This window comes from Narcine bancroftii, chromosome 5 (assembly GCF_036971445.1).
Source record: "Narcine bancroftii isolate sNarBan1 chromosome 5, sNarBan1.hap1, whole genome shotgun sequence".
NCBI lineage: Eukaryota > Metazoa > Chordata > Chondrichthyes > Torpediniformes > Narcinidae > Narcine > Narcine bancroftii.
The window spans coordinates 111,927,479-111,955,369 of record NC_091473.1 but is presented as its reverse complement, the minus strand read 5'-3'; the positions used below and the strand labels follow the sequence as shown (position 1 = coordinate 111,955,369).

The 27,891-nt window shown below is 38.1% G+C and overlaps 1 protein-coding gene across 1 annotated transcript in view; it reads right to left on the bottom strand.

The window, feature by feature from the left end:
* Positions 1-640: 640 nt before the first annotated feature.
* The window catches only part of ccdc17 (coiled-coil domain containing 17), a 68,966-nt gene continuing 41,715 nt past the window's right edge, over positions 641-27,891 (bottom strand). Inside the window, exons 7-14 of the mRNA XM_069942365.1 lie at positions 26,893-27,020; positions 26,660-26,782; positions 17,067-17,281; positions 16,008-16,093; positions 12,481-12,696; positions 2,627-2,849; positions 1,525-1,635; positions 641-1,229 (exon numbers count right to left, since the gene is read on the bottom strand). Coding sequence (XP_069798466.1) covers positions 1,059-1,229; positions 1,525-1,635; positions 2,627-2,849; positions 12,481-12,696; positions 16,008-16,093; positions 17,067-17,281; positions 26,660-26,782; positions 26,893-27,020 — 1,273 coding nt within the window. The 3' untranslated portion in view covers positions 641-1,058. The remainder of the gene's footprint in view (positions 1,230-1,524; positions 1,636-2,626; positions 2,850-12,480; positions 12,697-16,007; positions 16,094-17,066; positions 17,282-26,659; positions 26,783-26,892; positions 27,021-27,891) is intronic.

Here is a 27,891-nt window from a genome sequence, read left to right as displayed (position 1 = left end):
TTAGTCTGTGTAAAAAAATAATCTTGCCCCTCAAATCCCCTTTGAAATTCCAACCTCTTTCTTTAAACCCATGTTCTTGTGTTGTTGATTCTCCGACCATGGGAAAAACATTCTGAATAAATATCTGTACTCCTTATAATTTAATATTAGGACACCCCTCAGCCTCTATCACTCCATGGAAAACAAAGACAGCCTATCTCTGGTTTAGTAAATAATCTAAATGGGATAGTAAGTGTAGAAAGATCAAATTAAAAGAAAAAGCTCAACTGCTCAAATCGTGCAGGGATATTTAAATAAAACAGAGAGATTGCTTAACATTGATGGCAAATGAAAACTGATGAACAGTCATCAATTTGCAAAGCAGCACACTCTACCGAATATCCACAGCAATTTAAAAGTTTATTTCGCACTTCAAATAAACCATTGACTTCAATTACAACAAAAATTTTAACGCAAAATTTTTCAGGAAAACTTTTCATTCAAACGTTGATCAAAGCAATAAATCAGTAACAAACTTGATGTGTTAACCTGAAATGAATTTCAAAATCAGGCTGGTAGTTACTGAGAAACCACACTTATAATATTTTGTTCTATCTTTTTAACATTTTTATTGACTTTCAGTAATACATTTGTACAGTACAATTATGGAATGTGCTACATAAAAAATGTACTACGAGAATAATCATACATTTAAATTCCCAAGGCACAGCCATAATAATAAAGAATGGACATAATAAATTTAAAATTTTCAAACCCTTGACCCTAAACAAGGTTGAAGGTAATGTTGATGAAACAAAGTAGCTCACTCTGAAGTGGGACAACACAATGTCTTGTTAAACAAAAGACAATGAGATTCCACAAAATTATATCACATTACATTGTCCCACTGCAAATACAACATATAAATCTACTTTAAATGAGAATCTCAGATGAGAAAACCTTAGTTATAATAATAATTAATTATCTCTTTCTGTGAATAATTTTTCTTTTCTCAGATGCAAATCTTTTAAGCCTTAGCAATATCACGAGTTCAGATCATGATAGCCCATCAAAAGGAGTCACTCTTTCTTACGATTGGATTTGTTGGGGTCACTGTGGCCTTCATTGGGAGGGAGGTCAATGTGACCAGTATGAGCAGAGAGAGGGAAGTAATGAGCTGGACAAGGAGGATGAGAGAGGTATTGAGAAGAAGGCAGATTTTCAACAGGAAGAAGAGAGCGGCCTGCCATCTGTAAATGAAAACAAACATTACCCTTGTCTTCATGAAGTATACAGATCTGGTTACACTGCATAATTTAGCTTTTATTAATTTTATTAAGTTAAACTGCTGGAGCTTCATAGCTGAAAACATCCTGTGAAACGAGTGCTCAGTTCTCTTTTTAAAGAGGCTTGGGCAACAACTCAACTCGAACATAATTCCAACTCAATTTGCTGAGCTACGTTTGTTACTTAGCCATGGCAGGAAGTCAACCAATATGCGCGAGTGCCTCATTGGAAGATCCAATCTGTTGCATCAGGACTTACCAAAGGTGGGTATTGATACATGGATGCATTGTGGGGATCAATAGCGGCCATTGATTGCACTTCAGCATCTCGTGCATTCAACAATCTCAGGTAGAGTTCAGCACTGCCAACCTAAGTCAATGTATAAAATCATCTACTGAAGATTTTAAATAGTTTGATTCTGCTCCTTCTCCTAAAAATGCACAAAAAAATCTACATTGCATTATTTTGCTCTGTAATCATGAATCAATGTACAGGTTCACTCCATTAGGTTAATCTTCTCATTCATTTGTGAACATTATGAATTTATAACAATTATTAATGATCTCCAAAGTGACTTTAAACTATAACTAATACTCGGGATGATTTAAAAGAATTGTGCTGGACTTGGTTCACTGCCAGTATTTGCCAACCGAGTTCAAATTCATCCACTCATGATGTGAATGTGGAGCTGAACTTGCACCTTCAAGGTCTCCGGGGTACCAGGGCCACAGGTGGTGGAGGGCTGAGGCCCCATCCCAGAACACCCTTGGAAACATTTATCTCCAGTTTGGCTGATGTCAAACCTAGGAGTCACTCGAGAAATTTGCCAATCTCTGACATTTTCTAAAAAAAATGATTAAAACAGCTGATTAAAAAAGAGTAATGTTGGGCATTTTCTGCAAGACTGTCCCCCATTGCTGGACACCTTGTTGAGTCCAGTGGTGGAGTAGAGAGATAGATGCAGCATCATCCATCAATCTGTGGGTCAGATGTTTGGTGGATAAATCTCAGACTTGAAGTTTACCCACCAACTGCATTTTGCTTGGGATACTGCTAACACATCTGTAACTACTTCTTGTGGGCCTCAAGAAAGTTATAATTTTGTTTCCAAATGCAGCATTTCAGGTTGTATAAAAATTGCATTTTGACAGAATTTCCTGGAAGGCACAGGGTCAAAGGATCAGGAAAAGATGCATTGCAAAGATGGGCTGAAAGACCTTGAACATCTCAATGCATTTTGAAATCACCAGCCTTGCAGTGGCAATAATACTAAATAGGAATATTATTTACAACAGTTAAATACCCAAGGATTTGTGTTCAGTAAATCTAAGTGATGTGTCAATGCACCATTTACATGTACCTGAGAAATTCCATTGAGCTGGTCAGTTGTGAGGGATGGCTTCAGTGGTAGAGATCGTATTGGAACTTTCCATCGACCACTAATAACTTGGTTGTGATTATCAAATATATCCATCTTTGCCCAGCCCCTGGAAACCAGCCGCAGAATTTCTTGCCCATATGGATCAAAGCCTCCAGCTCCTTGGAACTCAATTACCAAAGATATTCCACGGGCAGGGCGGACTCTGAAAACAGTTACAAAGAAAAAATAATAAGATAAAGAACTTTGATCTTTTCCAAAACTCGGAAAATGTTGGCAGCCGATATTGGGTTGGGCAATGTCAGTGGTTGCAGGGAGTCAGAGAGTTGACATTCTCAGTCAAGTGCCAGTCATGAGAACTAGTGAAATGAGACAACAAATTGGTTAAAATTCCAGCGTGGGAGGATGGAGAGAACAGAGTCTGCAGATCAAAATTGTCAGGGCCATTACTAGTTTAAAATCCAACAGTCAGAGTCAGAATCAAAAAAATAAAAAGTGAACAGAAACAAAAAAGTGAATCGTTAAATTCAATACCAAGTCTTGAGGGCTGCAAAGTATCAGAGGTGAAAGATAATTTGTTGTTTTTGAGCTAAGACTGTGCATCTTTGAAGAACTGACCTCACTGTCTTTGGCGTCCTGCATGGTTCTAATGGATGCCTCCGCTTGGTCCAGGAACAGATCCTCAGTTTGCATTTGTGCACATTGCAACCTTCAGCGTTTGATTCCAACTTTCACCATTCCAATAACCATCTGTTTTCTCTCTCCTCTCCTACCACACATTGTAGTTCCTTTTAATTTCAATTTATTTATTTCCCTCTATTGTCATTAACTGCCATATTTTAAGGTAATATCACAGACTTTGCTCCTCTGCTCCCTCCATCCCTCCCCAACTCTATGTGTGATGAAAGACCTTCATTTCTCTCCCCTCCATGCTTCCAGTGCTTTCTGGTTTTGCTTTGGATTTCCAACATTTTCACTTTTTTGGTTCAATTTAATCTTTCCTTGCCCAAGATCTTCAAATGTGTTCATACATAATGATAATGTCATGTACATTGTGCATATGCTCTAAAATTCATCTTTGCTGCAGCTGAAGAGATAATTTGTAAAAAAAACCCTTCAAAAGCTAAAACAACTACAAAAGTATATTTAACTGAATTAAAGACATAACAAATGAAATAAAGAGATAATAAACATTCATAGTTACACTGGTGCAAAGAAATGTCTTTGCAATAGTGTTGAGCAGTTCTGATTAGTGTAGCAAGGTAAGGTTCAAGAGCCTAATAGCCATTGGAAAGAAACTGTTCTTGGTCCTTGAGGAGCTGGTCATCAACTTTCTGCCCAAGTGTAGCAGTGAAAATAGATCGAGACCAGGAAGATGGGGATCCTTTATGATGTTGACTGCCTTTTGAGGCAACACCTCATAGTGTCTTCATAGATGTGGTCGGAGCCTGTTACAGCTCCCAGAGAGATCTCCCAAAATATAGACCCCCCCCACCCCCCCCCAGGAATTTGGAGGTTGTAAGCCTCTCTGCTTCCATCCCATAATTTTGTTCAAGTGTGTTCCCTTGCTGTGGAATCATATAGCATGGAAACAGGCCAGTAGGTCCAACTCATTCCTATCAACAAGTGAGCACCCTTCTGATCTAACATTATTGATCCAGATCCCTTAATGATTTAAATGCTCATCTAGACACTTCTTAAATGTTAAGAGGACGCAGCTTCAGCCACTCTCTCAGGCAGTGCATTCCAGGTACTTATCACTTTCTGGGTGAAGAAGATCCCTCTGTAAATCTCATTCACTTCCTCTAAATCTATGTCCTCCAATTTCATTGATGATTTGATGAATATTTTCTGCAGCTTACTTGATCTGACTCAATCGTGGCCACCCTTACCCTGCTCTGCTCATAAAGAAAAGATCTTTCCAAATCTCTCCTCATAACTGAACTTCTCCATCCTAGGCAACATCCTGGTGAATCTCCTTTGCACTCTTTCCAACATGATCACACCCTTCCTATACCATAGACACCAGGACTGTACACTGCATTCCAGCTGAGGCCTGACCAAGGTTTTATAAAGTTGGAGCATAACCTCTCTACTTCTGTATTCAGTGCCCTAACCAATGAAGCTCCTTTCCTAACCACATTGTCTGTCTGTGTTGTCACTTAGAAGGACTATAGATTTGAACTCCGAAGTTCCAAGCCTTCATGTCGTATGCCTGAGTCTCAAGTGTTCCCAAAATGTACCACCTTCCATTTATATTGGTGTGTCCCAGATGTGCATCTCCCTCTCCCATAATTCCTGTCATCTAAGCACTACTAAACTACAGTTCATTTTTGATGTATTTTGTTTTGAATCAAATTGAAGGAATTGCAGAACTAGAAGAAAAAAAATTCTCAATGTTCTTTCAAGTTTAAGTTTAACTTTATTGATCCTATGGAAGTAATATCAGTCTGCATCTAAACCAATGGATTTCAAACATTTTCATTCCATTCGCATACCACTTTAAGTATTCCCTATACCATAGGTGCTCTGTGATTAGTAAGGGATTGTTTAAGGTGGTATGTGAGTGGAAAGAAAAAGTTTAAAAACCACTGTTTCAATCGTACCTCATTGACTCGTTATGTGCATGGTTTCATAACTCCAAAGGAAATGGGCCAATGCCAATTTTTCTCAAGCAAACTATTTCAGTAGCAATTGGGACTAGAGCAGTGGTTCTCAACCTTCCATTCCCACCCACACACCACCTTAAGCAATCCCTTACTAATCACAGAGCACTTACAGCATAAGGACTACTTTAGGTGGTATGTGAGTGGAAAGAAAATGTTTGAAAACCACTGATCTAAGCTGTACATATGACTCCCAAATCATTGGTTGCCCATTACCAGCTACGGATGCTGCATGACCTACTGAGTTTCTCCAGCACATTAAAAAGATGTTCAGTCATTAGCACTGACGTTCTTCATTTTACATATAAATTTTATTTTTTAAACTATTTCTCGAAACAAGGTCAGCATGGTTAGTGTAGCGGTTATGTGATGGATTTATGTTAATCTTTAATTTAATGTTAAACAATATTTATTTTATAAATTTCCATTGCTGTTCCTGTGTTAGTACTAACAAAACCCTTTAGTCCCAAACATAATTAAAAGGGCTGTTAGTGCATAACATAATTGGGGGCTCATTCTTGCGATTTGAAATATTTGGAGTTTGGGAACTAAAACATTTGGGGTTTGGGGATCTTAAACTTTGGAGTTTTTGTGATGAATTAGTAAATTGCTTTTCCAAGCTAATTTAAAAGGCTTATTGCATGTGTGGAAAAGCAACAGCGATGGGCTTTAATAAATCCAATCTCCGTAGATTCAAAAGTGCAATCTTGGACAGATTCTGCAGAATTTGCAGATGAGAATGTTTTAAGCCCCAAAACTAAGTATGGACCAAGTGAAACTTTCCAAATTTGGTCAGATTCTGTAAAAGGTACAGATGAGTGTGTTTTGGAAAGAAAACTTATGTGTGAGCAAGTGAAATTGTCCAAATGGATATTAAGAAGTTTTTGGAACCACCAAACTCTTCAGATATGGAAAAGATGAAAGAGAATGAGTTGTTACTTATTGCAAAAGAGTTGCAACTTTATGGAGGTAAAAGTGTCAATGAAAAAAATGGTGATTCAGAAAATTATGGCTGACTACGATGTAAAAGGGGGTATTTTTGAAGAGAAAGAGTTAAAACATTTTTTTGAGAGTAGATCTCTTGACCAGCTTTGAGCGTGAACTAGAGAGACAGAAACGGAAGTTGGATGAAGAGAAAGAGAGAAAAATGAAGGGTGAATGAAGAGAGAGAGAAAAACAGAGGGTGGATGAGGGTTCAGAAAGCTGTGAAGAAGGCAAATGGAATGTTGGCTTTCATAAAGAGGGGATTGGAGTATAGGAACAGAGACGCCCTTCTGCAGTTATACAGGGCCCTGGTGAGACCCCACCTGGAGTATTGCGTCCAGTTCTGGTCTCCAAACTTGAGGAAGGACATACTAGCTATAGAGGGTGTGCAGCGCAGATTTACAAGGTTAGTTCCAGGGATGGCAGGGTTGTCATATGCAGCAAGGCTAGAAAAACTGGACTTGTATCCATTGGAGTTTAGAAGGATGAGGGGGGACATGATTGAGGTATACAAAATCATCAGGGGGATAGACAAGGTGAAGTCTGATTACTTGTTCCCAATGATGGGAGAGACGAGGACTAGAGGGCATAGTTTAAGAATACAGGGTAGGCCCTTTAGGACGGAGATGAGAAAGCATTTTTTTACCCAGAGAAGTGTGAATCTGTGGAATGCTCTGCCACAGAGGGTGGTAGAGGCGGATTCGCTGACTATGTTCAAAAGAGAGTTAGATAAGACTCTTGTGGGTAACGGAGTTAAGGGTTATGGGGATAAGGCTGGAAAGGGGTACTGATGGTAATGATCAGCCATGATCTAAATTGGCGGTGCTGGCCCGACAGGCCAAATGGCCTACTCCAGCTCCTATTGACTATTGTCTATTGAGACAAACTTAGATTAGTGGAAGTTGAAAGGCACAGGCAGTTTGAGGTAGAGTTAGAAAAACTTTAGAGTGGAGGAAGGTAGGAAACAAAAAGAATTGGAGAGAGAAATTTTAGGTTTTGAAAAATTCAGTTAAAGTTACAGCTGATTAAGATGTGTTAAATCCTGATCTTAAATTAAAGTCAAGGAAACTTTTCAAAAGGGACAAAATTCTGCTACATTTGCAGGCAATTATCACAATGTGAAATTTGTGCCTAAAATAGCTTTTCAAAAGGGTAACATGAAGTACCAAAATAAGGTAGAAAATAAACCTTTTGATTCATTTTGTAATTATTGTAAGAGACATGTGGCAGAGAACAGGAAATAGCAACAGATGCTTGTATTAAAAGAGGTGAGATACAGGAAAATGGAAAAAAGAATTGCTGGTAAATTTAAGAAGGAATTTGAATCTTTTGTAGCAGCAATAAAATATCCACTTAAGGTTGAAGATGAAAGGGATACTGTTGCCAATGAGAGTGTTGGGCAAACTGATTAAAGTTTAAAAATCTTGCCAGCGAAGAAAATACTGAGCAAAAGGCTTTTGACACTTGTGAGACTCAGTAGTAGAGACAGAAAGAAGCACGGTGTGTGACAAAATAAGAAATAAGTTGTCAGGTGCAGAAGCAACTGAGTGCGAGATCAAAGAGATAAACTGTGAATCAAAGGTCACTTTAAATATTTCTTTGTTAAGTCAGAATTCTGATACTGAATTTAAACTTGAAACTAGAGATGTCCAAAATGATTTAAAAGTCTGTGAGACTGCACAACAGCTGGGAAAGGATTTTTCAGAATTCAGATCAAAATGAATAAAAGAACAATGTGTAGAAAGTGATCTTGCTAAAGTTAGAAAAAAGGCATTCTCTGGATAAGTAAGTGCTAGTTGGATATTATTTCAAAGGAGGTTTATTAATGAGAAAATATAGGTTATATGAGATTATTGCTAATGAAGAATGAGTAGTGGTTCGCCAAGTTGCCGTTCTTAAAGCCTATAGAGATTAGGTAGTTTTTTAAAAACATGGCTCAGTGACAGATTATAGATCTGATTTTGGGAGATAAATTGGGGCAGGTTTTTTAGTGTAGGTCCAGTATTCAAAATACTGGAGCTAGGCAGGTCGGCTCCGTGTGCCTTTGAGAAAACTTTGGGAGCCCAAGGGACTTCACTAATGGATTGTTGTTTTGACAAGCAACAGATGAAAGAACTCGGAGGAGTAGGTTCAGAGCTGCAGACTGTCTGGGAGTGCTGCTTGCTGTTCTAAGAGAGTCGTGGTTTTGTAAGAAAGAGAGAGAGAGAGAGAGAGAGAGAGAGAGAGAGAGAGATCAGTTCTGCAGTTTTACAGTCAGCAGCAGGACCTGGGACTGGAACAGGACAAGCTGGAAAGCTTGTAGAGAAACCCCATTTTGAAGACGGGTTGTGAGTGCTCAGTTCAGCCTGGCCAAAGCCCTTGTGGTTCATACAAGAGGAGAGGACTGGCTGTTTATGTTTCACTTGGAATAAGTGAAACTAAAAGGAACTCTGTAGTGAACTGAAAGAAAGAGGCTATTATCTGGAAAACCCTGATGGGACACTGAAGTGGCTGATCAAAAGGAATTAGTTGTGGGTGTCCAGCAAACAACAAATCGTTCTCTGAAAACTGACAAGAACCTTCCTGAGTGGTAACCATTTACCTTTCGAGCACCAAAGCCTGGAGAACTTCATAAATGTTAAATTCTGTGCACAGTATAAGAATTGCCTGCAACCAGTGAACTTAGAGGAATGAGAAGTGAGAATGGACTGTGAATCAAATAACTTTTCTAAACTTACACACAGATTACATACATGTGCACTTAGAATTAGAAGGGGGTTAAGTTAGATTAGTTAAGTTAATGGTGACAAGTTAAAGTGTGATCCTGTTTTCATGTTTAAAGATAATTTAAAGCTCCTTTTGTTTAAGTAACCATTTGTCTTGGTGAATATCTATTTGTGCTGGGTTTTGGGGTCCTCTGGGCTCATAACAGCTCATAAAACACTTTTATGTGAGCACCTTGAGGTAAAGGAAACAACCTACAAAATTATGAAACAATTTTACTGGCCTAATTTTTAAAAATGTTCAGAGCTTTTGTTAAGACTTGACATACTTGTCGAGTTGGAAGGAAACCTAATTAAAGTCCCAAAGTGGTATCTTTAAAATCTGTTTTTAGATAACTTTTTTTCCAAGATAATTGTGAACTATGTTGGTCAAAAGCAAAAGCTGGTAAAAAATATTTGTTGAACAATTTGTGTGCAGTTTCCAAGTTTACAGAAGCCATACCTCTCAGGAACATTAAAGCAAAAACTGTGTTTGGGGCTTTAGAAAAAATGTTCAGTTTGTTTGGTCTGCCAAAAGAAATATAATTGCACCAGGGAAAGAATTGTCAGGTGTATTTCAGCAATTAGTTCATAAACTGAGAGCTGAACAAATTACATTGCCTGCCTATCTCAGGGAGATTTGAAAAGATTCCATTCAACTTTGAAAACTATGATGAGAACTTATTGTGAAAATAAAAAGAATTGGAATGAAGGGGTTCATTTATTTTTGTTTGAAGCAAGGGAATTGTTATTTGGACATGAGGTTAGGAAACCTTTAATGTTGTTAAAAAAACAGTGGGTTAATGAGGATGTGAAGTTGAACTTGTTGGATTATGTTTCAAAGTTTAAAGATCACTGGGAAAAAAATTTGTAAAGTAGCTGAAGAGAATTTAAAGGTGGCTAAAGATAAAATGGAAGTCTGGAATGAAAGAAAAGCAAGGCAGAGTAGTTCTAAAACAGGAGATAAAGTGTTAATTCTGTTCTCCAATTTTCTGGGCACAATGAGATAACATCTAAGGTAAATAAAGTTACCTACATTGTTAAAACTCTTGAGAGATGTAACAATGCTCAGGACTCTTGTAAGAGTCTTAAAGGAAAGCCATTTGGTAGATTTTTGAAAGCCAGTTTTAATTTTTTTAAATTTAGCTAAGATTGAATTTTGTCATGCTCAAGTGAGTTAACTTGATTATGTTGTTGGTCAAGGCAAATTTGAGCATGTTCAGGTTAAAATTCGGATGATTTCTGAATTTCCTATGCCCTTGGGTCGGAGAGTTATTGGGAGATTTTTGGGGATGGTTGGATGTAATGGGAAGTTTTGTGAAAGCTTTGTTGACATTGGTCTTCACTTGAATAATATTTTAAAGAACAGTTAAAGGTTTATTTGGACAGACATGCGTCAGAAAGCATTTGACAAACTGAAGGACACGTTATGTCATAAACCTGTGCTTAAAATGCACCTGGTGTACATTATTAAACAAAATTGACTGTGATGGGGTTGAAAATCCAGTGTCTTATAATATTTAAGAAATTCTTCTATGTCAAGAGATATATCTAAGAAATTTAATAAACACTCAAAAGAATTATTCTGCTATTGGAAAAAAAAATTGTTTTTTTGCAACAGTTTGAAGTATATGTCTGCATTGCTTTGGGATTAAGCATTATTTACATTTACTATAATTTTTGAGTAGGATTAAAAATAATAGAACTGGAGTTTAATTTGGAGATAGCGTCATTGTTGATTTCTTATTTAGATGTTGAATTTATACATTTCTGCTCTATTTGTTTGTATTTATATTGTTTAAAGCTGTGAAAGGCATTAAAAACAAATGGGAGATGGCAGTTTAAAATTTTGATCTTTTAGAAGTTCAAAACTTTCTCCATGGGAAGGAAGTGTGATGGATTTATGTGAATCTTTAATTTAATATTAAACTATATTTCTTTTATAAAAATCTTAGTAAAAATAGAGTTAAAATATTGTACCTGTATTTCTAGCAGTGCGGTCACACACAGGTCACAGCACATTTATCGAGAACCATTGTTTTCAGAGAAGAGAGCCGTCTTGGACAGACAGAACTAATGGATTTCAAGTGGGTCTTAATTATTTAAGAACTGCTGAGGAAGCCATCTGTTTTTAATCAAAGCCTCTTGAACAGCCTCTTGGATATGAAATGGTTTTGTAAAAGGAACAGAATTATGGTAGAAATAAAACTGATGATCATGTGGTTTCCAAGAATTGGGACCCACCTCAGTGATTATGTAATGGTCACATGATTTGGAGAAATATATTACCGAATTTGGACATTTTGAGTTCAGTTTTGGAACTGTTCAGCTTGGTGTTCACAGAAGTCAAAACCGTGTGATGTATAAAGGGTTGAAACCTTATGAAAGACAGGGTTGAGTCACAGTAACCAGAATTAGTGCTGCTGTTGTGTGTTACTCCTAGAAGGGAACACTGAATCAGTGGCTTTTGAATGAATGAAGACCACTTTGCTATCTCTTTGGAAAAGAGGACAGATTTCTACTGGGTCTATTTTTGTGTATGGCCACTTTGCTTCACCCATGTCTGGTTTGTGACTTCATTGTGGAAGAAGAAAACTACATTTGTTTAATCTTTGTCTGGGTTTGTGAATTCATTGTGGAAGAAAATAGCCACATTCGCTGTCTTTGAGAAGAGAGAGAGGAGATTCTTCATTTGAAAAACATTTGTGAGTAAAGAAGGCTGAAGATATATGTTTAAAAGCACATTATAATTATTTCTGAACTGAGAATTTAAGACCTTCAAGTAAGACTAAAACGATGCTGAACTTTTAAAGATTAACTTTTCAGAGTGGGACTTTGAATTATCACAAACATACATTGACATTTTACATTTGTGTACAGTGGGGTTAAATTTAGAGTTCAGTAAGTTTAGAGTTAAGTAAGAAATGTTATTAATAGTTTAATAAAAACTATTATTTTGAATTTACCATTGTCTGGTGAATTTTCCATCGCTGTCCTTGTGTTAGTGCTAACAACGTCCCTTTGGCCTCAAACATAATTAAAAGGGTTGTTAGTGCCTAGTAGATATCACAATGCTGTCGCAGTGGCAGCGACCAGAGTTCGAATCTCACGCTGCCTCTATGGAGTTTGCACATTCTCTCCATATCTAGATGGGTTTCCTCCAGGTACTCTGGTTTCCTCCCACTGTTCAAAAAACACGCTGGCATTGACGGTTGTCACTGGGCTGCACAGGCTCTTGTGCCAAAAGGGCCTGTTACTGTGCTGTATGTCTAAATTTAAAAATTGAAAGGTGAACTTTGTCAGCATGCAAGTTTAACCAGATACATTGTAAGTAAGCTTTGGTTATTCTTGCCACACATCTACAGTATATTACTTAGACTCTTATACGACATGTCTGTTTTTGGATATAATATTAATCAAAATATTTCTATTGAAACATTTTTACCTTGGCACTGGCTGCCTTGCAGATAATATTCCAAAGCCGCCTTTGAGTTCTTCAGATATGTGGTAAGGACCACTTCCCATTTCACAACAGACAGGAGGCAAAGCTGACGGCTTCCCCATCTCTTGTCCATTATTGTACAAACCAGTAACAAGGCGGATAAGCCGGAAAGATGGGTCAAGCCCAAGAAGAAAATCATAGAAGACAACAAACCCTGTCCTAGAATTAAAAAAATCAATTATGACACAAATATTGTATTAGTTAATTATCACATTTAAGACTAGCTACAGATCTAAAAATAGAACCCAAGATAAACCACGCACTTTGCCTTAAGAGATTAATCTTCAATAACTGACTGATGGAAAGTGTCCACAAGTTTTGGTTTAGGATATAGAAATTTACAGCACGGTACAGATCCTTTGGTCCACGGTGTTATCCCAACCAAACAAAAGCATCACTCCAAAACCATGGGTCGTCTTACATGTCAAGTATAAAATCCAAATCTTGACAGCGAAGTCTCAGCGCACCCTCACGTTTTCTAGCCACCCAGTCTAACTGCCGTTGGCTCTGTTCAGGCCTTAAACAGGTTGTTAAAGGAGCTGACGGTGAGAGTTTTTAAAATATGCTAGTAAAATGAAACCTTTACTTGGCAATTTGCTTTTAAAATATTGTGACAGCATCACTCCAGACTTGGGGTGTCCTTATACTGCAAGAATAGCTCAAAAGCTACATTCCGAGTGCAAATTCTGGGGGGTCATTTTATACACTGACATATACGGTATGCCTCCAAATTTGACTGACCATAATGAACCATTTTACACTTTTCTGAGATACACTCCATCTGCCACTTCTCAGCCCAGCTCTGCAACCAATCAATGTCCTTCTCTAACCTCTGGCATCCCTACAGCCTAACCACAACACTACCAACTTTTTGTCATCTGCAAACTTACAAACCCACCTTTCCACTTCCTCGTCCAGACCACTTCTAAAAATCAGAAAGAGAAGTCCCAGAACAGATCCCAGAACTGACCACCATGTAGAATATAAACCATTTGTTTCTAATCTGCTTTTGAGTTGGCATGGTGACATTTGGAAATAATTTTGGAGCATATGATATAAATAAGGCCATTATTTCTTTCTTCACATTGTTACGAACCATATGTAATGAGCAGCAATAGACAATGACCCAGACAATGTTCAATTTGAAAACACTAATTTTATTTCTTATTCCTATCCTATTGTCTTAACTCTTAAGCCATCCTTAACACTAAATCTATCCCCAGGTATATGGCAGGTGTGTGTGGTGTTGGGGGGAGGGTGGGTGTGTGCTGATGGGTGTGTGTTGAGGGGTGGGTGGGTGTGTGTTGGTAGGTGTATGGGTGTGGGTTGAGGGGTGGGTGTGTGCGTGTTGGGGGTGGGATTGGTGGGTGTGGGTGTTATATACCCAAACCATTACAGTCCAGACCAAAATCCAGAAAGTTACTTCAAAGTTCAGTCTTTTAAATTCAGTGTTGAAGTGTAGACCTTTTGTAGAGCTCGTCGAAAGAACCAAAGACTTGTTGATCCAAACCAAGGCTTTTATTAGCAAAAGACAGGAGCTCTTCACAGGTGGCCGACCAGTCCGGAATGATCCGACCTGGCTAGGGACACAACCCTTTAAGGCCCAGACAGTAGGCGAGGCTAAGCTCTCAGCCAATCGCTGTAAGCACAGTCATTACACTTTAGATACTGTAACTATATACATTGGTGATAGGTCTGTACTATCACACCTTTGAAATTTGATGCCCAGAATTATGTTGAACTGATGGGAAGACTGGAGTTGTGGCTGCAACAGACTCACGAATTCTTCTTGAGTTGCATCTGAAGAAATGTCCATCCACACGAGCTGTGGTCATAACACTCCTGGTCCTTTTGTAGGCAAAACTTGAACTGGGAGGCTTCCTCAAAGCTTCCAAGATCCTGGCACCGGTCTCTCCAGGTAACTTTACTGCTAGTCACACTTAAAATGATGCAGTCTGTCTAAGTAACTTCTAATATTAGTCACAATTAAAGTTAAGCACTTTCCTTCCCAAAAGACCCTCCTGGTACAGGTCAATCCACCAAAAAGGCCCAGTCACTCACAGATCGTGCTTTGCTCTGAATTCCACAAAAATGGCAACCTTAAGAGCTGCTTCAAAAGCTGTTTTAACCCCATCAGTCAGAATGGTTCTCCCCTGCAAAGTCACAATGTCTTTGCAAATGTATCAAATTCTGGAACAGACTATAGCCGCTTTCAGGTGGAATAGCTGGGAGAATGCGGCTCTGGAGCCGGCTGCGGGTGTGTGTGAAGCAACATTCAGGTGGCAGCACTGAAGGCACTGTTCTGGCACCTGAAAGGTCTGCAGTGGAGAGAGGTGCTGCAGAGCAAACACTGGCTCCTGTCGACTGTGGCCGTAGTCTCGCCCACTTTCAAGTGCCTAGGGGGAGTGCTCAGAAGTGAAGAATACACCTACTTGAGGAGGGTTAGGTAAGTAGTCCTCGGATCAGGGTTCTCCGCTTTCAGGTGGTCTCCCAACAGCCACATTCGGGTATTTTAGGTGGCTTTACATTGGGGGTATTCTGGCCAGCTGAAAGCGGCTTGTGACAAGCCTTCCCTCATTTCTTCCAATGTATCGAATTATTGCTGGGCTGTGACTTGTGCTTTGTTCAATGTTTAATGTTAACTATGACCATTCAGTCCCTCCTGTCTATATTATCCCTTACAGTAATGATCTCATTTTACTAAAATATAATTAATAATCAGTGCTTTTTAGCAAAAAATCCTCAATATTACAATAAGAAGTGGCAATGTGCTACCAAATCTGGATTTGTCACCTTAAAACAATTTCTAAATTGGTGCTTCTCCAATGGATGGTCTGCATTTGTGGGCCGTGCTAAATGTATTTAGGTACCACCCTTTCAACTAATTTATCTAATGTGAATAGATAAACACTTTTATTCTGTTGTCAATGTAAACATTTTATAAGTGTTTCTCTTTCCTAGCCCCAATACCAATTATCGGTAACTATTTTTTGTGCTTTGCTTTTGTTCATGCCACTCAGTGCCTGAAAAAGTTTCATGCAACCATTCAGTGACACATTTCTCCTTGCCCTATTGAGAAACAGTCTTTTCTGGGAAGTACAATGAGGGTGAGCAGGCCAGAATCTCACATTGTTGATTTTAGAGTGGTATTATGTCAAATAATGAAGCCAAAAGACCTTCAGCCATCTAATCTACATCAATGCAAAGAAGAAAATGAAACTTACAGGAATGGGTGCCTTCTAAAGTAACAAGTGCATTGGCAGAAAAGCACACGACTCACAGGAAAAATTATAATCTGCATCTATAAAGTATTGCAGCAGATCACAAAATCCGAACATCTGAAAATAGAATTCTTTAAGGAAGTGAACAATAAGAACTTAAAGATAGAAGATTGTTAGACCATTATGTATCAAGGATTTGCAATGAACTAGTCCAAAAGAGTCAGTTATTTATCTTCTGAAAATGCTTACACTGGATCATAGGGTGCAGGCCCTAATGCATCTGCAGGATCCAGTAAATGTTTGGCGATGAATGGTGTCTGAGGTCTGGTGTTGCCCTGCAAAATATTTAATCAGCACATCTCAGCATTAATATGCTTCAAGAACGTTCAAATTATAGAACACAAGCACATACTTTGGATATCCAATACAGGCATCAATTTTTGGGGGTTAATTTTAAGACCAGTTTAATAATATTCACGTGTCCCCTGATGAAATTTAACCCCAGTGAACAATACCATTTTAAAAATAGGCGACCATGTCCCATCCGAGAAGGCTAAATAGCCACAAAAATGTAAAGAAGAAAATACACTCAATAGAATGAATACTTTTGATAGCAGTATTGTCCAGTGGTGGAAAATGAAAAAAAATTACTCTCAAGGAAAACTATAATAACCATTTAGGGAATACACATTTTTTTTAAATGGAACGATGAAAATGGGATGTTTTTCATCTCATCATTTGGCTTAAATTTAAACTGATTTGAGATACCAAGAACATGTGGAGCCAAGGTATGAGATACATCTCAAGAAAATCAGTATATGCTAGCCATGAGATACATTAATAACACAAAATTGCTCTGAGAGAAGTCTAAAGTGAATTTTTTTTTAAAAATTTAGACATACAGCATGGTAACAGGCCCTTTCAGCCCACAAGTTCATGCTGCCCAATTTACATCCAATTTACACCCCCTGTTCATTTCAAATAGTGGGAGGAACTGAAGCCCCTGGAGAAAACTCACACAGATGCAGGGTAAACATACAAACTCCTTACAGACAGCGTGAGATTGGAACCCCGGTCCCAATTACTGGCGCTGCACTAACCACGACACCAACCGTGCCACCCTATCCTCATTAGTGATCATCCACATTACACAATTCCACAAAAATACATTTACTTAAACTACAGCTACTCTTTATGGCAGACGTATCTACTGATTTTATTGGAAATGTAAAAAAAAATGAAACAATAAGTATATTTTCAGTAAACATGATTGTTTTTGTAACTGGCACGGGAAAGAAATGTTCTCACCATGTGAGGCACCCAAGTACGTTGGTTGACATCTATCTGTGAGAGTGGGGGAGGAGGAGGAAAAGTTGGGTGCCGAGGCTGAGGAAGATGTAGAGGTGACCTTAATGCTCTTAGCATTCTGTGCGTTTCACTTTTTAGCATCTCAATTTCTTCTTGCAGGTCACTCATTTTGTTTACGTGTACACGCTGCATCTCCTGCATTTCCTTTTCCAATTCTGTAATAAATCAGATACCTTCACTTTTATCATTATTCCCCTCAATTAATTTTCTACAATATCAACTTGCATCTTTATGGTCCTGCCCATGTGTAAAATCTTTGCATCAGTCTTGGATTATAATCATTCCCTGCAAGAGTTGTGACCATTTCTTAACTTCTGAGATTGCAACATTATAATTACTAGTGTTACGAGCACAGAGGACCCCAAAACACAGCAGCAATAGATATTCACCAAGACAAAAGTTGTTTTTAATGATCTTTAAACATGAAAACAGAATCACACTTTAGCATTAACTTAAGCCCCCCCCCCCTTCTAATTCTAAGCGCACATGTATGTAAAGCATGTATAAATTCAGAAAAGTTATTGGATTCACAGTCCAATTTCCAAATTCACTGCTTGCAGGCAATTCTTATACTGTGCACAGAATTTCACATTTATAAAGTTCACCAGGCTTTGTTGCTTGAAAGGTAAATGGTTACCACTCAGGAAGGTTTTTGTCGGTTTTCAGAGAGAGATTTGTTGTTCCACGACATCCACAACTGATTCCTTTTCAATCAGCCAGTCCAGTGTCTTGCTGATGAAACTTGCCCCCTCAGGGTTTTCCAGATGATAACCTCTTTTTTTCACATCACCACAGAGTTCCTTCTTGTTTCTCTTATTTCAAGTGAAACATTAGACAGCCAGTCCCCTCCTCTTGCATCAACCACAAGGGCTCTGACCAGGCTGAACTAAGAACTCACAACCCGTCTTCCAAATAGGGTTTTCCACAAGCTTGCCGGCTTGTCCTGTTCCAGTCCCAGCTACTGTTGCTGACTGTAACACTGTAGAACTGACCTCTGTCTGTCTGTTTCTCTCTCTCTCACACACACACACACACACACACACACACACACACACACACACACACACACACACACACACACACACACACACAGAGAGAGAAAGCTTGTTTTACTCTCTCTGCTTGCAAAATCACATGACCCTCTTAGAACAGCAAGTTCCCTTCCAGACAGAAGGCGGCTCAGACAAGCACTTTTACCTGTTGCCTTTTTGTAAACAACAATCCATTAGTGAAGTCTCTTGGGCACTCTTCAAAGCTTTTGCAAAGATTTTGAGGCCCCGACATGTCTAGCATGAGCAGAGCTCCAGTATTTTAAACAAGATCCATGTTTGTATGTGACCTACACTAAAAACCCTGCCCCAATTTATCTCCCCAAAACTTGTCTATTTCTGCCACACTAAAATGACAATGATTTCCACAAGCATCTATCCACTTTGGAAAGCCAATACCATCTTTGTTAAATTTAACACTGGTTTGAGATTTTTCTCCCTTTGATAGAATCATGAGCCTTAATATCAAACAACCACTTAGAAGCAATATTTTTAAAAACATCTACTGTGAGGTCCCATCTGTGGAGGGGATACAGGAGGAAACAAGGAGGAGCAAAGAATAAATTATTGAAGAAAGGATCTTTTTAAAATAGCTTCGTCCATTGGTGGGTAAAGAATTATTCACAAGAAAAATATCTGTCCATTCCTAACAATGAAAAATGCCTTGAATAAACCAGATAGATTATTCAAAAAATAGCATAGTTATTTATTGACTGGGTCAAAAAGAATGCAAAGTTTAAACGTTTCAGTGAAATTAAACACATTTTTACAATTGCAGGAATGAGTTGAACTGGTAAGGAGTTTCTTGTTCGGATCCAAGTAGGATGGAATGCTTAATCGATTGCAAGTATTAAAACGTGAACTTATCCTGATTTCCTGCTGACTTATTTATACCCATTTTGTTCTCAATTCCTTTGACAACATTTGAAAAAGTTATGAAAATCTAATGCTATCTGCAAAGGTATAGGAAGTGGTAACTTTCAGAAACAAGTAGATGTAAAATGTGACAGTTCACAGCGAATAACCAGGAAAAGGGCAATTATTTTATTCTTCTTTAAAGGAATGCCAATGCTTCAGTGGCCACTTTTTGCTGTAAACAGTTTTATAATGACATTGCTCTGCTAATTATGAATGAACACCGTCATTCATAGTGTAGGATAAATTCTGAACTTCAACCAACTTTCCTTTTAAATTGTCATTTAATGTTAAATGAATAATTCAGAGTTAGCCTCCTGTGGTATTGCACATGGGAGGTTTAAGCTCAAGAGTCACTTGTTGATGTTAAACAGCAACGAATAAATGCATATTGATGCAACAACATTAGATTTTAGATGCATTTCTGTGCTTAATTATATAAGACCATGTGTCAACAAATTGAGATTTGTATTTGACAGAATTAAGAGGGAAAATGCTCAAAATAATTACCGGATCAGGTAGTATCTGTGGAGAAGAAACGGTTAATACTCCAGGTCCATAACCTCTCTAAAAGTCATACATGGACCAATTCCTTGCCTCGAGACTCGATAGTCCAGGGAAGTGTTTTTGCACTGTTATTTCCAATATCCCCCTAATCATTTTATCTGAACTGCCAAGCATTTGTTCAAGCAATAATACAAGCAATTAGACCCTTCATTCTTCACACGGCAATCAGTTATCAGGTACTTAATAATCTACATTCTTTCTCTAACACATCGCTGTTCTTCTATCTTATTAAATTATTTTTAACATATTTACACTTTCTTTTAGTATAATTCACTTCTCAGATACAAACACTATGTCAGCTTACTTACAATTTCCTTACCTCCCCCAAAACTTTGAAGATTAAACAACAAAAGCAATTAAAGTAACAAGAAGAAAAAAGATAAAACGAAAAAGAAAAGAAAATTTCAGCATACCGCCAGTCTCTCTAATCTAATTTAAAGTGTTTCATTACTGTTGTCTTTATGTATTTTGTTCGCTTTTTCAAACTGTGGGCTGTTGTTATAGCTGTGCACCAAATTTGTCATATTTTGGCAAAAGTATCGTACTTATTTCTTAAATTATATGTTATTTCTTCCATGGGCACACAGTTGTGCATATCCGTGGATAATCGAGTAATGAGCAGGGGGGGAGTTGGACTTCCAGGTGATTGCAATGCATTTTTTGATACTAACAGGGTAATATCTACAGAATTTAATTTGGAAATACTATGTAATCCATTTTGGTGGTTCATTTCTTCAAATAAAGATGCAAGGAACCTCAACTGGGCTGCCAAGTAATATTTCCTAATATCAAGTAATCATAGCCCCCTCCTCCCCAATTTATAATCCCACATCAAATTTTCCATGGAGATCCTGGAAAATTTGCATTCCACAGTTCTTATGCCGCAATTTATTTATTTTTTTAATTTCATGGTAGATAAAAAGGAATGGATTGAAATAAATTTTATAATCTTGGCAACACCTTCATTTTGATAGTTTACCCTGCCCATCAATGTGATGGGCAAGTTTCTCCATCTGTTTAAATTATCCTTGATATTTTCAAGGATATGGGTATAGTGTAACAGCACGCTGCCGCAGCAATCAGTCTGACGCTCTGGATGGCATGAACAACCAGGAGCCAGCAGAATGCACAGCAGTACTGGCCCCAGCAAGCAAACTGGCGGTCATACAGCTAAGACGGCATAGGGGCCAGCATCCCCAACATGGCGCTAGCCCCCAATGCACAGCCAACAGCTTGGGGATAGTGAGTGGGAAAGAAGGCATTGTAATGAAAGAAGGCATTGTAATGCAAGAAGGGAAACCCGCTATTGTTATGCAGGCATTGACATCAGTTGATGGGGCAAATGGCGGGAATGCCAACAGTATAAAAGCCATGCTTCAGCCCCAATAAAACAGAGAGCTATATCTCACTACACTTGTGTTGTTTTTCTTTGAGTAGCGCATGGCTACAATAGTTGAATTTGTACAAGTTTCCCAAATCTCTATCCATTGTTATCCTATGTATTTAAAACTACCTGATAGCCACTTGAAACGGCTCCTCTGTTTATATATTTCATAATCCGAATCAGTCAGTGAATAATCTTACTTTTTTCCAGATTTATCTTATATCCAGAAATTATGCCAAATCTTCCAGGATGGCCTGCAATTTGGGCAATGACTCAGCTGATTCTGTCAAGTATAATAGCACATCCTCTGCAAATAGGTTTATTTTCTGTTCAGCTTGGCACAACTTGAATCCCCTTATGTGTGGATCCCTCTTAATATATTCTGCTAATAATTCAATAGATAATATAAACAGCCCTGGAGACGGTGGATGACCCTGTCTGCTAGATCTACTTAAGGGGAATGCCGAGGAAATTTGGCCATTTGTTATGATCCTTGTTTGTGGTTTAGAATATAGTGTTTTTACCAAATTAATATATGTTTGTCCCAGCCCAAATTTTTCCATTATTTTAAATAGATATGGCTATTCCAATCTATCAAAGGCCTTTTCTGCATCCACAGACACTGCTACACTGGGATCTTTTCTGGATTTTGCCAAATGTATTATATTCAATAATTTTCCCAAGTTATCAGCAGAAGGTCTCTTTTTTTATATATAAAACCTACTTGGTCTAGATTTATTAATTTTGGGAGAAATTGGCCCAATCTCTCAGCCAGTGATTTGACTATTATCTTGCAATCTGTATTTAATATTGAGTTGGGTCTGTAAGACATAGTTTTTAATGGATCTTTATTCTTCTTAGGTAGCATCACAATTATTGCTGTTGAAAAGGTGTCCAGGAGAGTTTTTGCCTCCATAACTTGATTGACCACACCCATCATGAGTGGCATCAACAAATCTTAAAATTTTTTGTAAAACTCAGTTGGGAAACCATCCTCTCCCAGAGACTTATAAGCTTGTAACTGTCCCAAAGCTTTTCAATTTCCTCCATAGTGAGGAGGGCATCTAACTTCATCTGTGCCTCTTGGCTCAATCTTGGCAGCTCAATTCAATTCAGCAAGTCATCTATTTTTGTTTGATCCTGATTTATATTGTTCTGTATAGAATTGTTTAAAAGTATCATTAATTATTTTTGAATTGTGAGATATCATATCTGGCTCTAGATCAGTGGTTCCCAAACTTTTACTTTCCACTCACATACCACTTTAAGTATTCCCTATGCCATAAGTGTTCTGTGATTAGTAAAGGATTGCTTAAGGTGGTATGTGAGTAGGAAGGGAAGGTTGAGAATCACTGCTCTAGACCCAATTATTACTGAAATATTTTGCTTGAGAAAAATTGTCATTGGCCCATTTCCTTTGGAGTTATGAAACTGTGCACATAACAAATCAATTTGGAATAATTAAAACAGTGGTTTTCAAACTTTTTGTTTCCACCCACATACCACCTTAAACAATCCCTTATTAATCACGGAAAACTTATGGCATAGGGAATACCTAAAGTGGTATGTGAGTGGAAAGTAAAAGATTGGGAACCACTGCTCTAGATGAACTGCGTTGATCATCCTCAAGGTTTCCTCTGTCTTTCGCTGCCAAGATATGCACTTTGTGCACTCTTTCTCCCAATTCGTAATATTTTTGCTTCAATCTCATTTTGACTTTTTCCATTTTGAATGTCTATATTGTATTGTATTTAAACTTTTTATTTATTAAGATTTGGTATTCATCCTTTGAGCCAGATTTTTGATATTCCTTCTCTAATGCCGTAATTTCTTTTTCCAGATTATTAATTTTGGCCATATGTTTTCTCTTGATACTTTTAGTGTATGATAGTATCTACCCATTCAAGTAGGCCTTTAGTGTGTCCCATATCAGGAAACTGTTGTTAGTAGATGGGCAGTGAGTTTCACAATTTGTTCCCTCATAAATGTTCGGAAGTCTTCTCTTTTCAACAGTATAGAATTTAGTCACCATCTATACATTGATGCCTGTTTTACTGACATCATAATCATCAATACCAAAGGTGCATGGTCAAATAATAATCTGGCCAAATACTCTCATTTGATCATTCTGCATTCCAACTGTGCTGACATTAGGAAATAATCAATTCTATAGAAAGAATCATGGGGTTTTGAGTGAAAGGAGTAGTCTCTAGCTTGGAGGTGTAACCATCTCTCAGCATCTATTAGATTTAGATCCTTCATATATGCTAGTGTGACTTTTGATGCCTTAATTTTTGTTAATGTTTGTGTGGTTTTATCCAATATAGGATATAAGCAAAAATTGAAGACTCCTCCAATTAAAACATTGTTTTGTCCTCCAGCTATTTTAATAAAAACCTTTTGTATAAATAGCTCATCATCTGTGTTTGGTGCACAAAGGTTCATAAGTGACCAAACCTCCAAGTAAATCTGACTATGTGCTAACATATATATATATATATATCGATCGTCCTTCACCACCACTGGAATGTTTTTATTTATTAAAATGGCTACCTCCTTTGCCTTGGAATTACATGAAGACAATATTACTTGTCCCATTCAATATCTTTTTAGTTTGGTATGTTCATACTTTGTAAGATGTGTTTCCTGTATGAACACTGTATCTGTCCGTAATTTTTTGAAGTGTGCCAAGGCTCACTTTCTTTTAATATACCCGTTCAATTCATTTATATTCATATTCATGAATTTTAATGTCTTAATCATTGATATCTGTGTTTGTGCTTATCTGTCTCTGGAAGACTACATATATTCTTCTACAGCCGTATCCATGCCTCAATTCAAGTATTTCTTCCCTTTACACTGGCAGTCCTGCTGGAACAAAAACACAAGAAAGAAAAAACAGGAAAAACAACAAATCCCCCTTTATATATACTAATTTTTCTCCCTTTTATTTTGGTGCCAATAGCTAACCACTTGGCGCTATTGTTTCCCTTCAAGTCGGGTCCACCTGTTGCACTCATTGAAGCTTTTATCCTTCTATTCTCTTTCCCATTCCTTATTGAATATATTTACATTATTTACATCGACTGTCCTTGTCTCCTCCTATTGTTTTTACATCCTTTAATTTATGTATTCTATTGCTTTGTTATCCATCCTTGTATTATACAAAACTGTCAAGAAAAAGGTTATCTCATTACTTTCCTTATTCCTTATCCCTTATGCCCTTTGTCCCTTCATCCTTGCACTTCAACCTCCCCTTTGGGTCTTTCTTTAATTTTCTGTGCCAGCTCCATTGCCTCTCAGGGATCTTTTAAATATTTTATTTTTCCCCCCATTATGTCAGTTTGTAATGTCACTGGGTACAATAGGGCATATCCAATTTTTTTTTAACGTAGGATTCTTTTAATGGCGTCAAATTCTTTCCTCTTCTTAACCAATGCTCCACTCAGATCAGGGAAAAAGCTAATCCTCACCCCTTCTTCAAACATTGGCCTATCATGTTCCCATGCCATGCGGAGTATCATCTCCCTGTCTTGGTATTTGTGCAGTCTTATCAATACCAGGCATAGGCATTGGTTCGGCTCTGGTCAGGGACTGAAGGTCCCGTGGTCCCTCTCAATTACAATGGGCTTGTCACGCTTATTTATTCCCAGGATCTTCGGGATCCATTTTCTGAAAAAACCCACCGATTGCTGTCCCTCCACCCCTTCCCTCTCCCCCAGAATCCTTATATTCCATCATCTGTAAATCCAGTTTCTCCAGTAGTCTCTCTCTTTCAACTTACCAGGCATCTGTATAGTTTTCAATTTTCTCCAGCCTGTCCTCCATGTCTTCCATTTTGTCTTCGGTGGCTGTCATGCGGTTGGTTAGAGTGGTGAGTGCAGTCTTCCATTATCTTTTGGACCCTCTCATCTTGGGTTTCAATTTTATTAGCCTGTGATTGTATGACGTCCATCACATCGCCAATTGTCGGCACTGGTCTGCCACTTGCCAGCCCCTAGCCCTCCGCCATCATGTCAGGTTCTTCCCGCATCCCATCACTCCTGTGTGGAGGCTCCGACAGCATTTGTCTCTGCCTGTCGGTCTCCTCTGTTTCCAAGAGGGCAGCTCCGTATTTCTTGCCCATGCTGTAGTAATGTTTGGGTTTGGTTTTCCCTCTTTTCAGTGATTTTCAGTCGATTTTCAGGATTGTATTGAGGAGCTCTTGTGGGGTCCATCCATTCAGCTCCTCCACATCACGTGACCTCCCAGAGATTTGTTTTACAGGCTTGCTGGGTTTTATTGAACAGAATCTTTCCTGAACTTACTGCCATTAAACTCAAAAGGAGACAGGCTCACCTGTATTACCCTGACTCAGATTTCACCTTTATCCAACTCACCTCTCTCGTCACGCCTTTTGTCTGAGAGTCGATTCCAAACCTTCCTTCTCTCCAAGACCCTTATTAACACTGTTCATTGACTAAAGCTTCAATCAACCCATTCAATACTTCCACTACTGGGTTGGTCAATAATTTATTACAAGTTATAACATTTTTCTACATTGAAGTCACTACATAAATATAAATTACTGTATATGGCAATCAGAATGATTTCAATATATGCAAATTTAATGATGCAATAACCAAACTAATGTGTGGTAAAAAAAACAGAATTTTCAGAAATCTGCGTTGTTATTAGCTAATATTAATGAAAGCATAAAGTGATTAGAAACAGAAAGCTTGCATTATAATTCTCCTTAAAATGGGTTTCAGAAGACAAAAACAGAAGCACCTAGAGGATCATGGGAAACCTTGTTTGTTTTATGACTCACTCCAACATTATATGCTGATGGTAAGGGAAGTGTGGGTTGAATTTACCTATTTCTGCACCATCACCTTGGTTTCCCTGGCAGCTCATGCGTAATACTCTGATCAAAATGACTGCTAATGGTAAAATGCATTTACCACCCAGAGGAGACCTATTACTTTCAAAACTTGAAAAGCAGATCTACTGCACAGCTCACATTACTGCAGAAGATACTTTACCACATGATGTCACATATCAACAAATGTAAACCCCAAGATAGATCTAATATGGTCGGACTCAGGAGCGACCACCCTGGACTCTGTTGTCAAACAGCCCTTTAATCTCTGTCACCCTGAATATTTACAATTAACGTCAAATTCATCAAATTATTTCTGTCGGAGCATAACATCCAGAAAGAAATTAATTTCATAATTATAGAGAGGTAACATGAGTAGCATGGTTAGCATAAGTCTGTTACAATGTCAGCACCTGCCTTCGAATCTGGCCCTGTCTGCAAGAAATTTGTACATTCCCCTCTCATCGGCATGGTTTTCCTCCGGGTGCTGTGGTTTCCTCTCACCCTTCAAAATGTGCGGAGGTTGTAGGATAATTGGATGCAATTGGGTGGCACAGGCTTGTGGGTCGAAAGGAACTGTTACATTGCTGTTATGCCTAAATTTAATTATTTTTGAAATAAAAAAAATATCAAACTTATTTCAATGAAAATTGCAAATTTAATTGTTAATTCATGAATAATTGCTTTACCAGGTCTGAAATTTCCTAAACAGGCTGTGTAGTATTCAAAAGACCATTTCTGACAGCTCAGGACCCACCGTTAACAGGTTTCCTCCTTTCCTTTCGAAACCTCAGCTTCAAAATGTCATCTTCCAGGAGATGGTTCTCAAGTTCTACAGCGAGGAGCTCAGCATCCATTGATTTACGAGGTGGTTCATGTTCTGCATTCAAGAATGTAACAAATCTTATTAGACAGGGCATCTTTTTTTTAAATTCAAAAGTAAGATATTAAATTTACAATCCCTTGAATGTGATCATTTTCTTTACACACTTTTCTTTCTCTCTTTTGGTTGTTGCACAAACTTCTCCAGAAGTTGAGCCTCTGCCTGGAGACTGTTCATTTGGGCAAGGATGGCAGGATCATTCCCACCATTCTGAAGGTAGACAAGTTTCAATGCACTGAAAAAGGAAGAAACTACACTTCAGAAATTAAGCTGTAAATGTAAAATTTGCCAAATCCCCAGTTTTAACATTGTAAAGGCATCAAAGTTGGTTCAGAAATGTCAGGCTCTCATTATTTTGTCCACAAGCAAATATGAAACCCAATGAAAATATATACTAAGATTCATACTAAAATATCACAACCTGTCTCTTCACGTTGCAGAAATGAATGATTTGTTCTCAGCTCAGCACATACTTTTTCATTATTTAATGTTGAGTTAAATCCCAATTTAAGTGGATAATAGAATTTCACAATGTAGAAGATGTTACTGAACCCATCACACTTGATCCCAATGAAGCAGCATTGATTTGCTCCATTTTCTTAAATATCCTTACCTTGTTAAACTTTTCTTTCAATAGTCATCCATTTTACAAAACACTCAAATGATTCAACGTTCAATTGATTGCAAATCTTAACGGTATGGATCTGACTCACTCAATCCAGAAGTGAGCCTAGGGTCCAGAGTGCAACGAAGTTTGTGTACTCAGAACTGGGGGGGGGGGGGGGGTTCTGTCGTGGGATCTAGTTCACCAGGAGTGAGGAACATGAGTAGGTTTGTGCTTGGAGCCAGGATTTGAAGTGATTGCATGTTTTTTGGCCCCTTCAAACTCACCAGGTTTTCACTAGAAAGTTCATCATGCATAACAAATAAAGAAAAATGAAGAAATAAAAGTGTGTTTGGGATTAATAGAAGTAATCTTAAATAATCCAGGGTGTGTAGTGGGTAGTTCTTCAGACTGGAGGAACATGTCCAGTTGAGTGCCTCAAGGTTTGGTAAGAGTACTCTTGTTTTTTTGTGATATACATAAAATATTGGACAAGGATGTT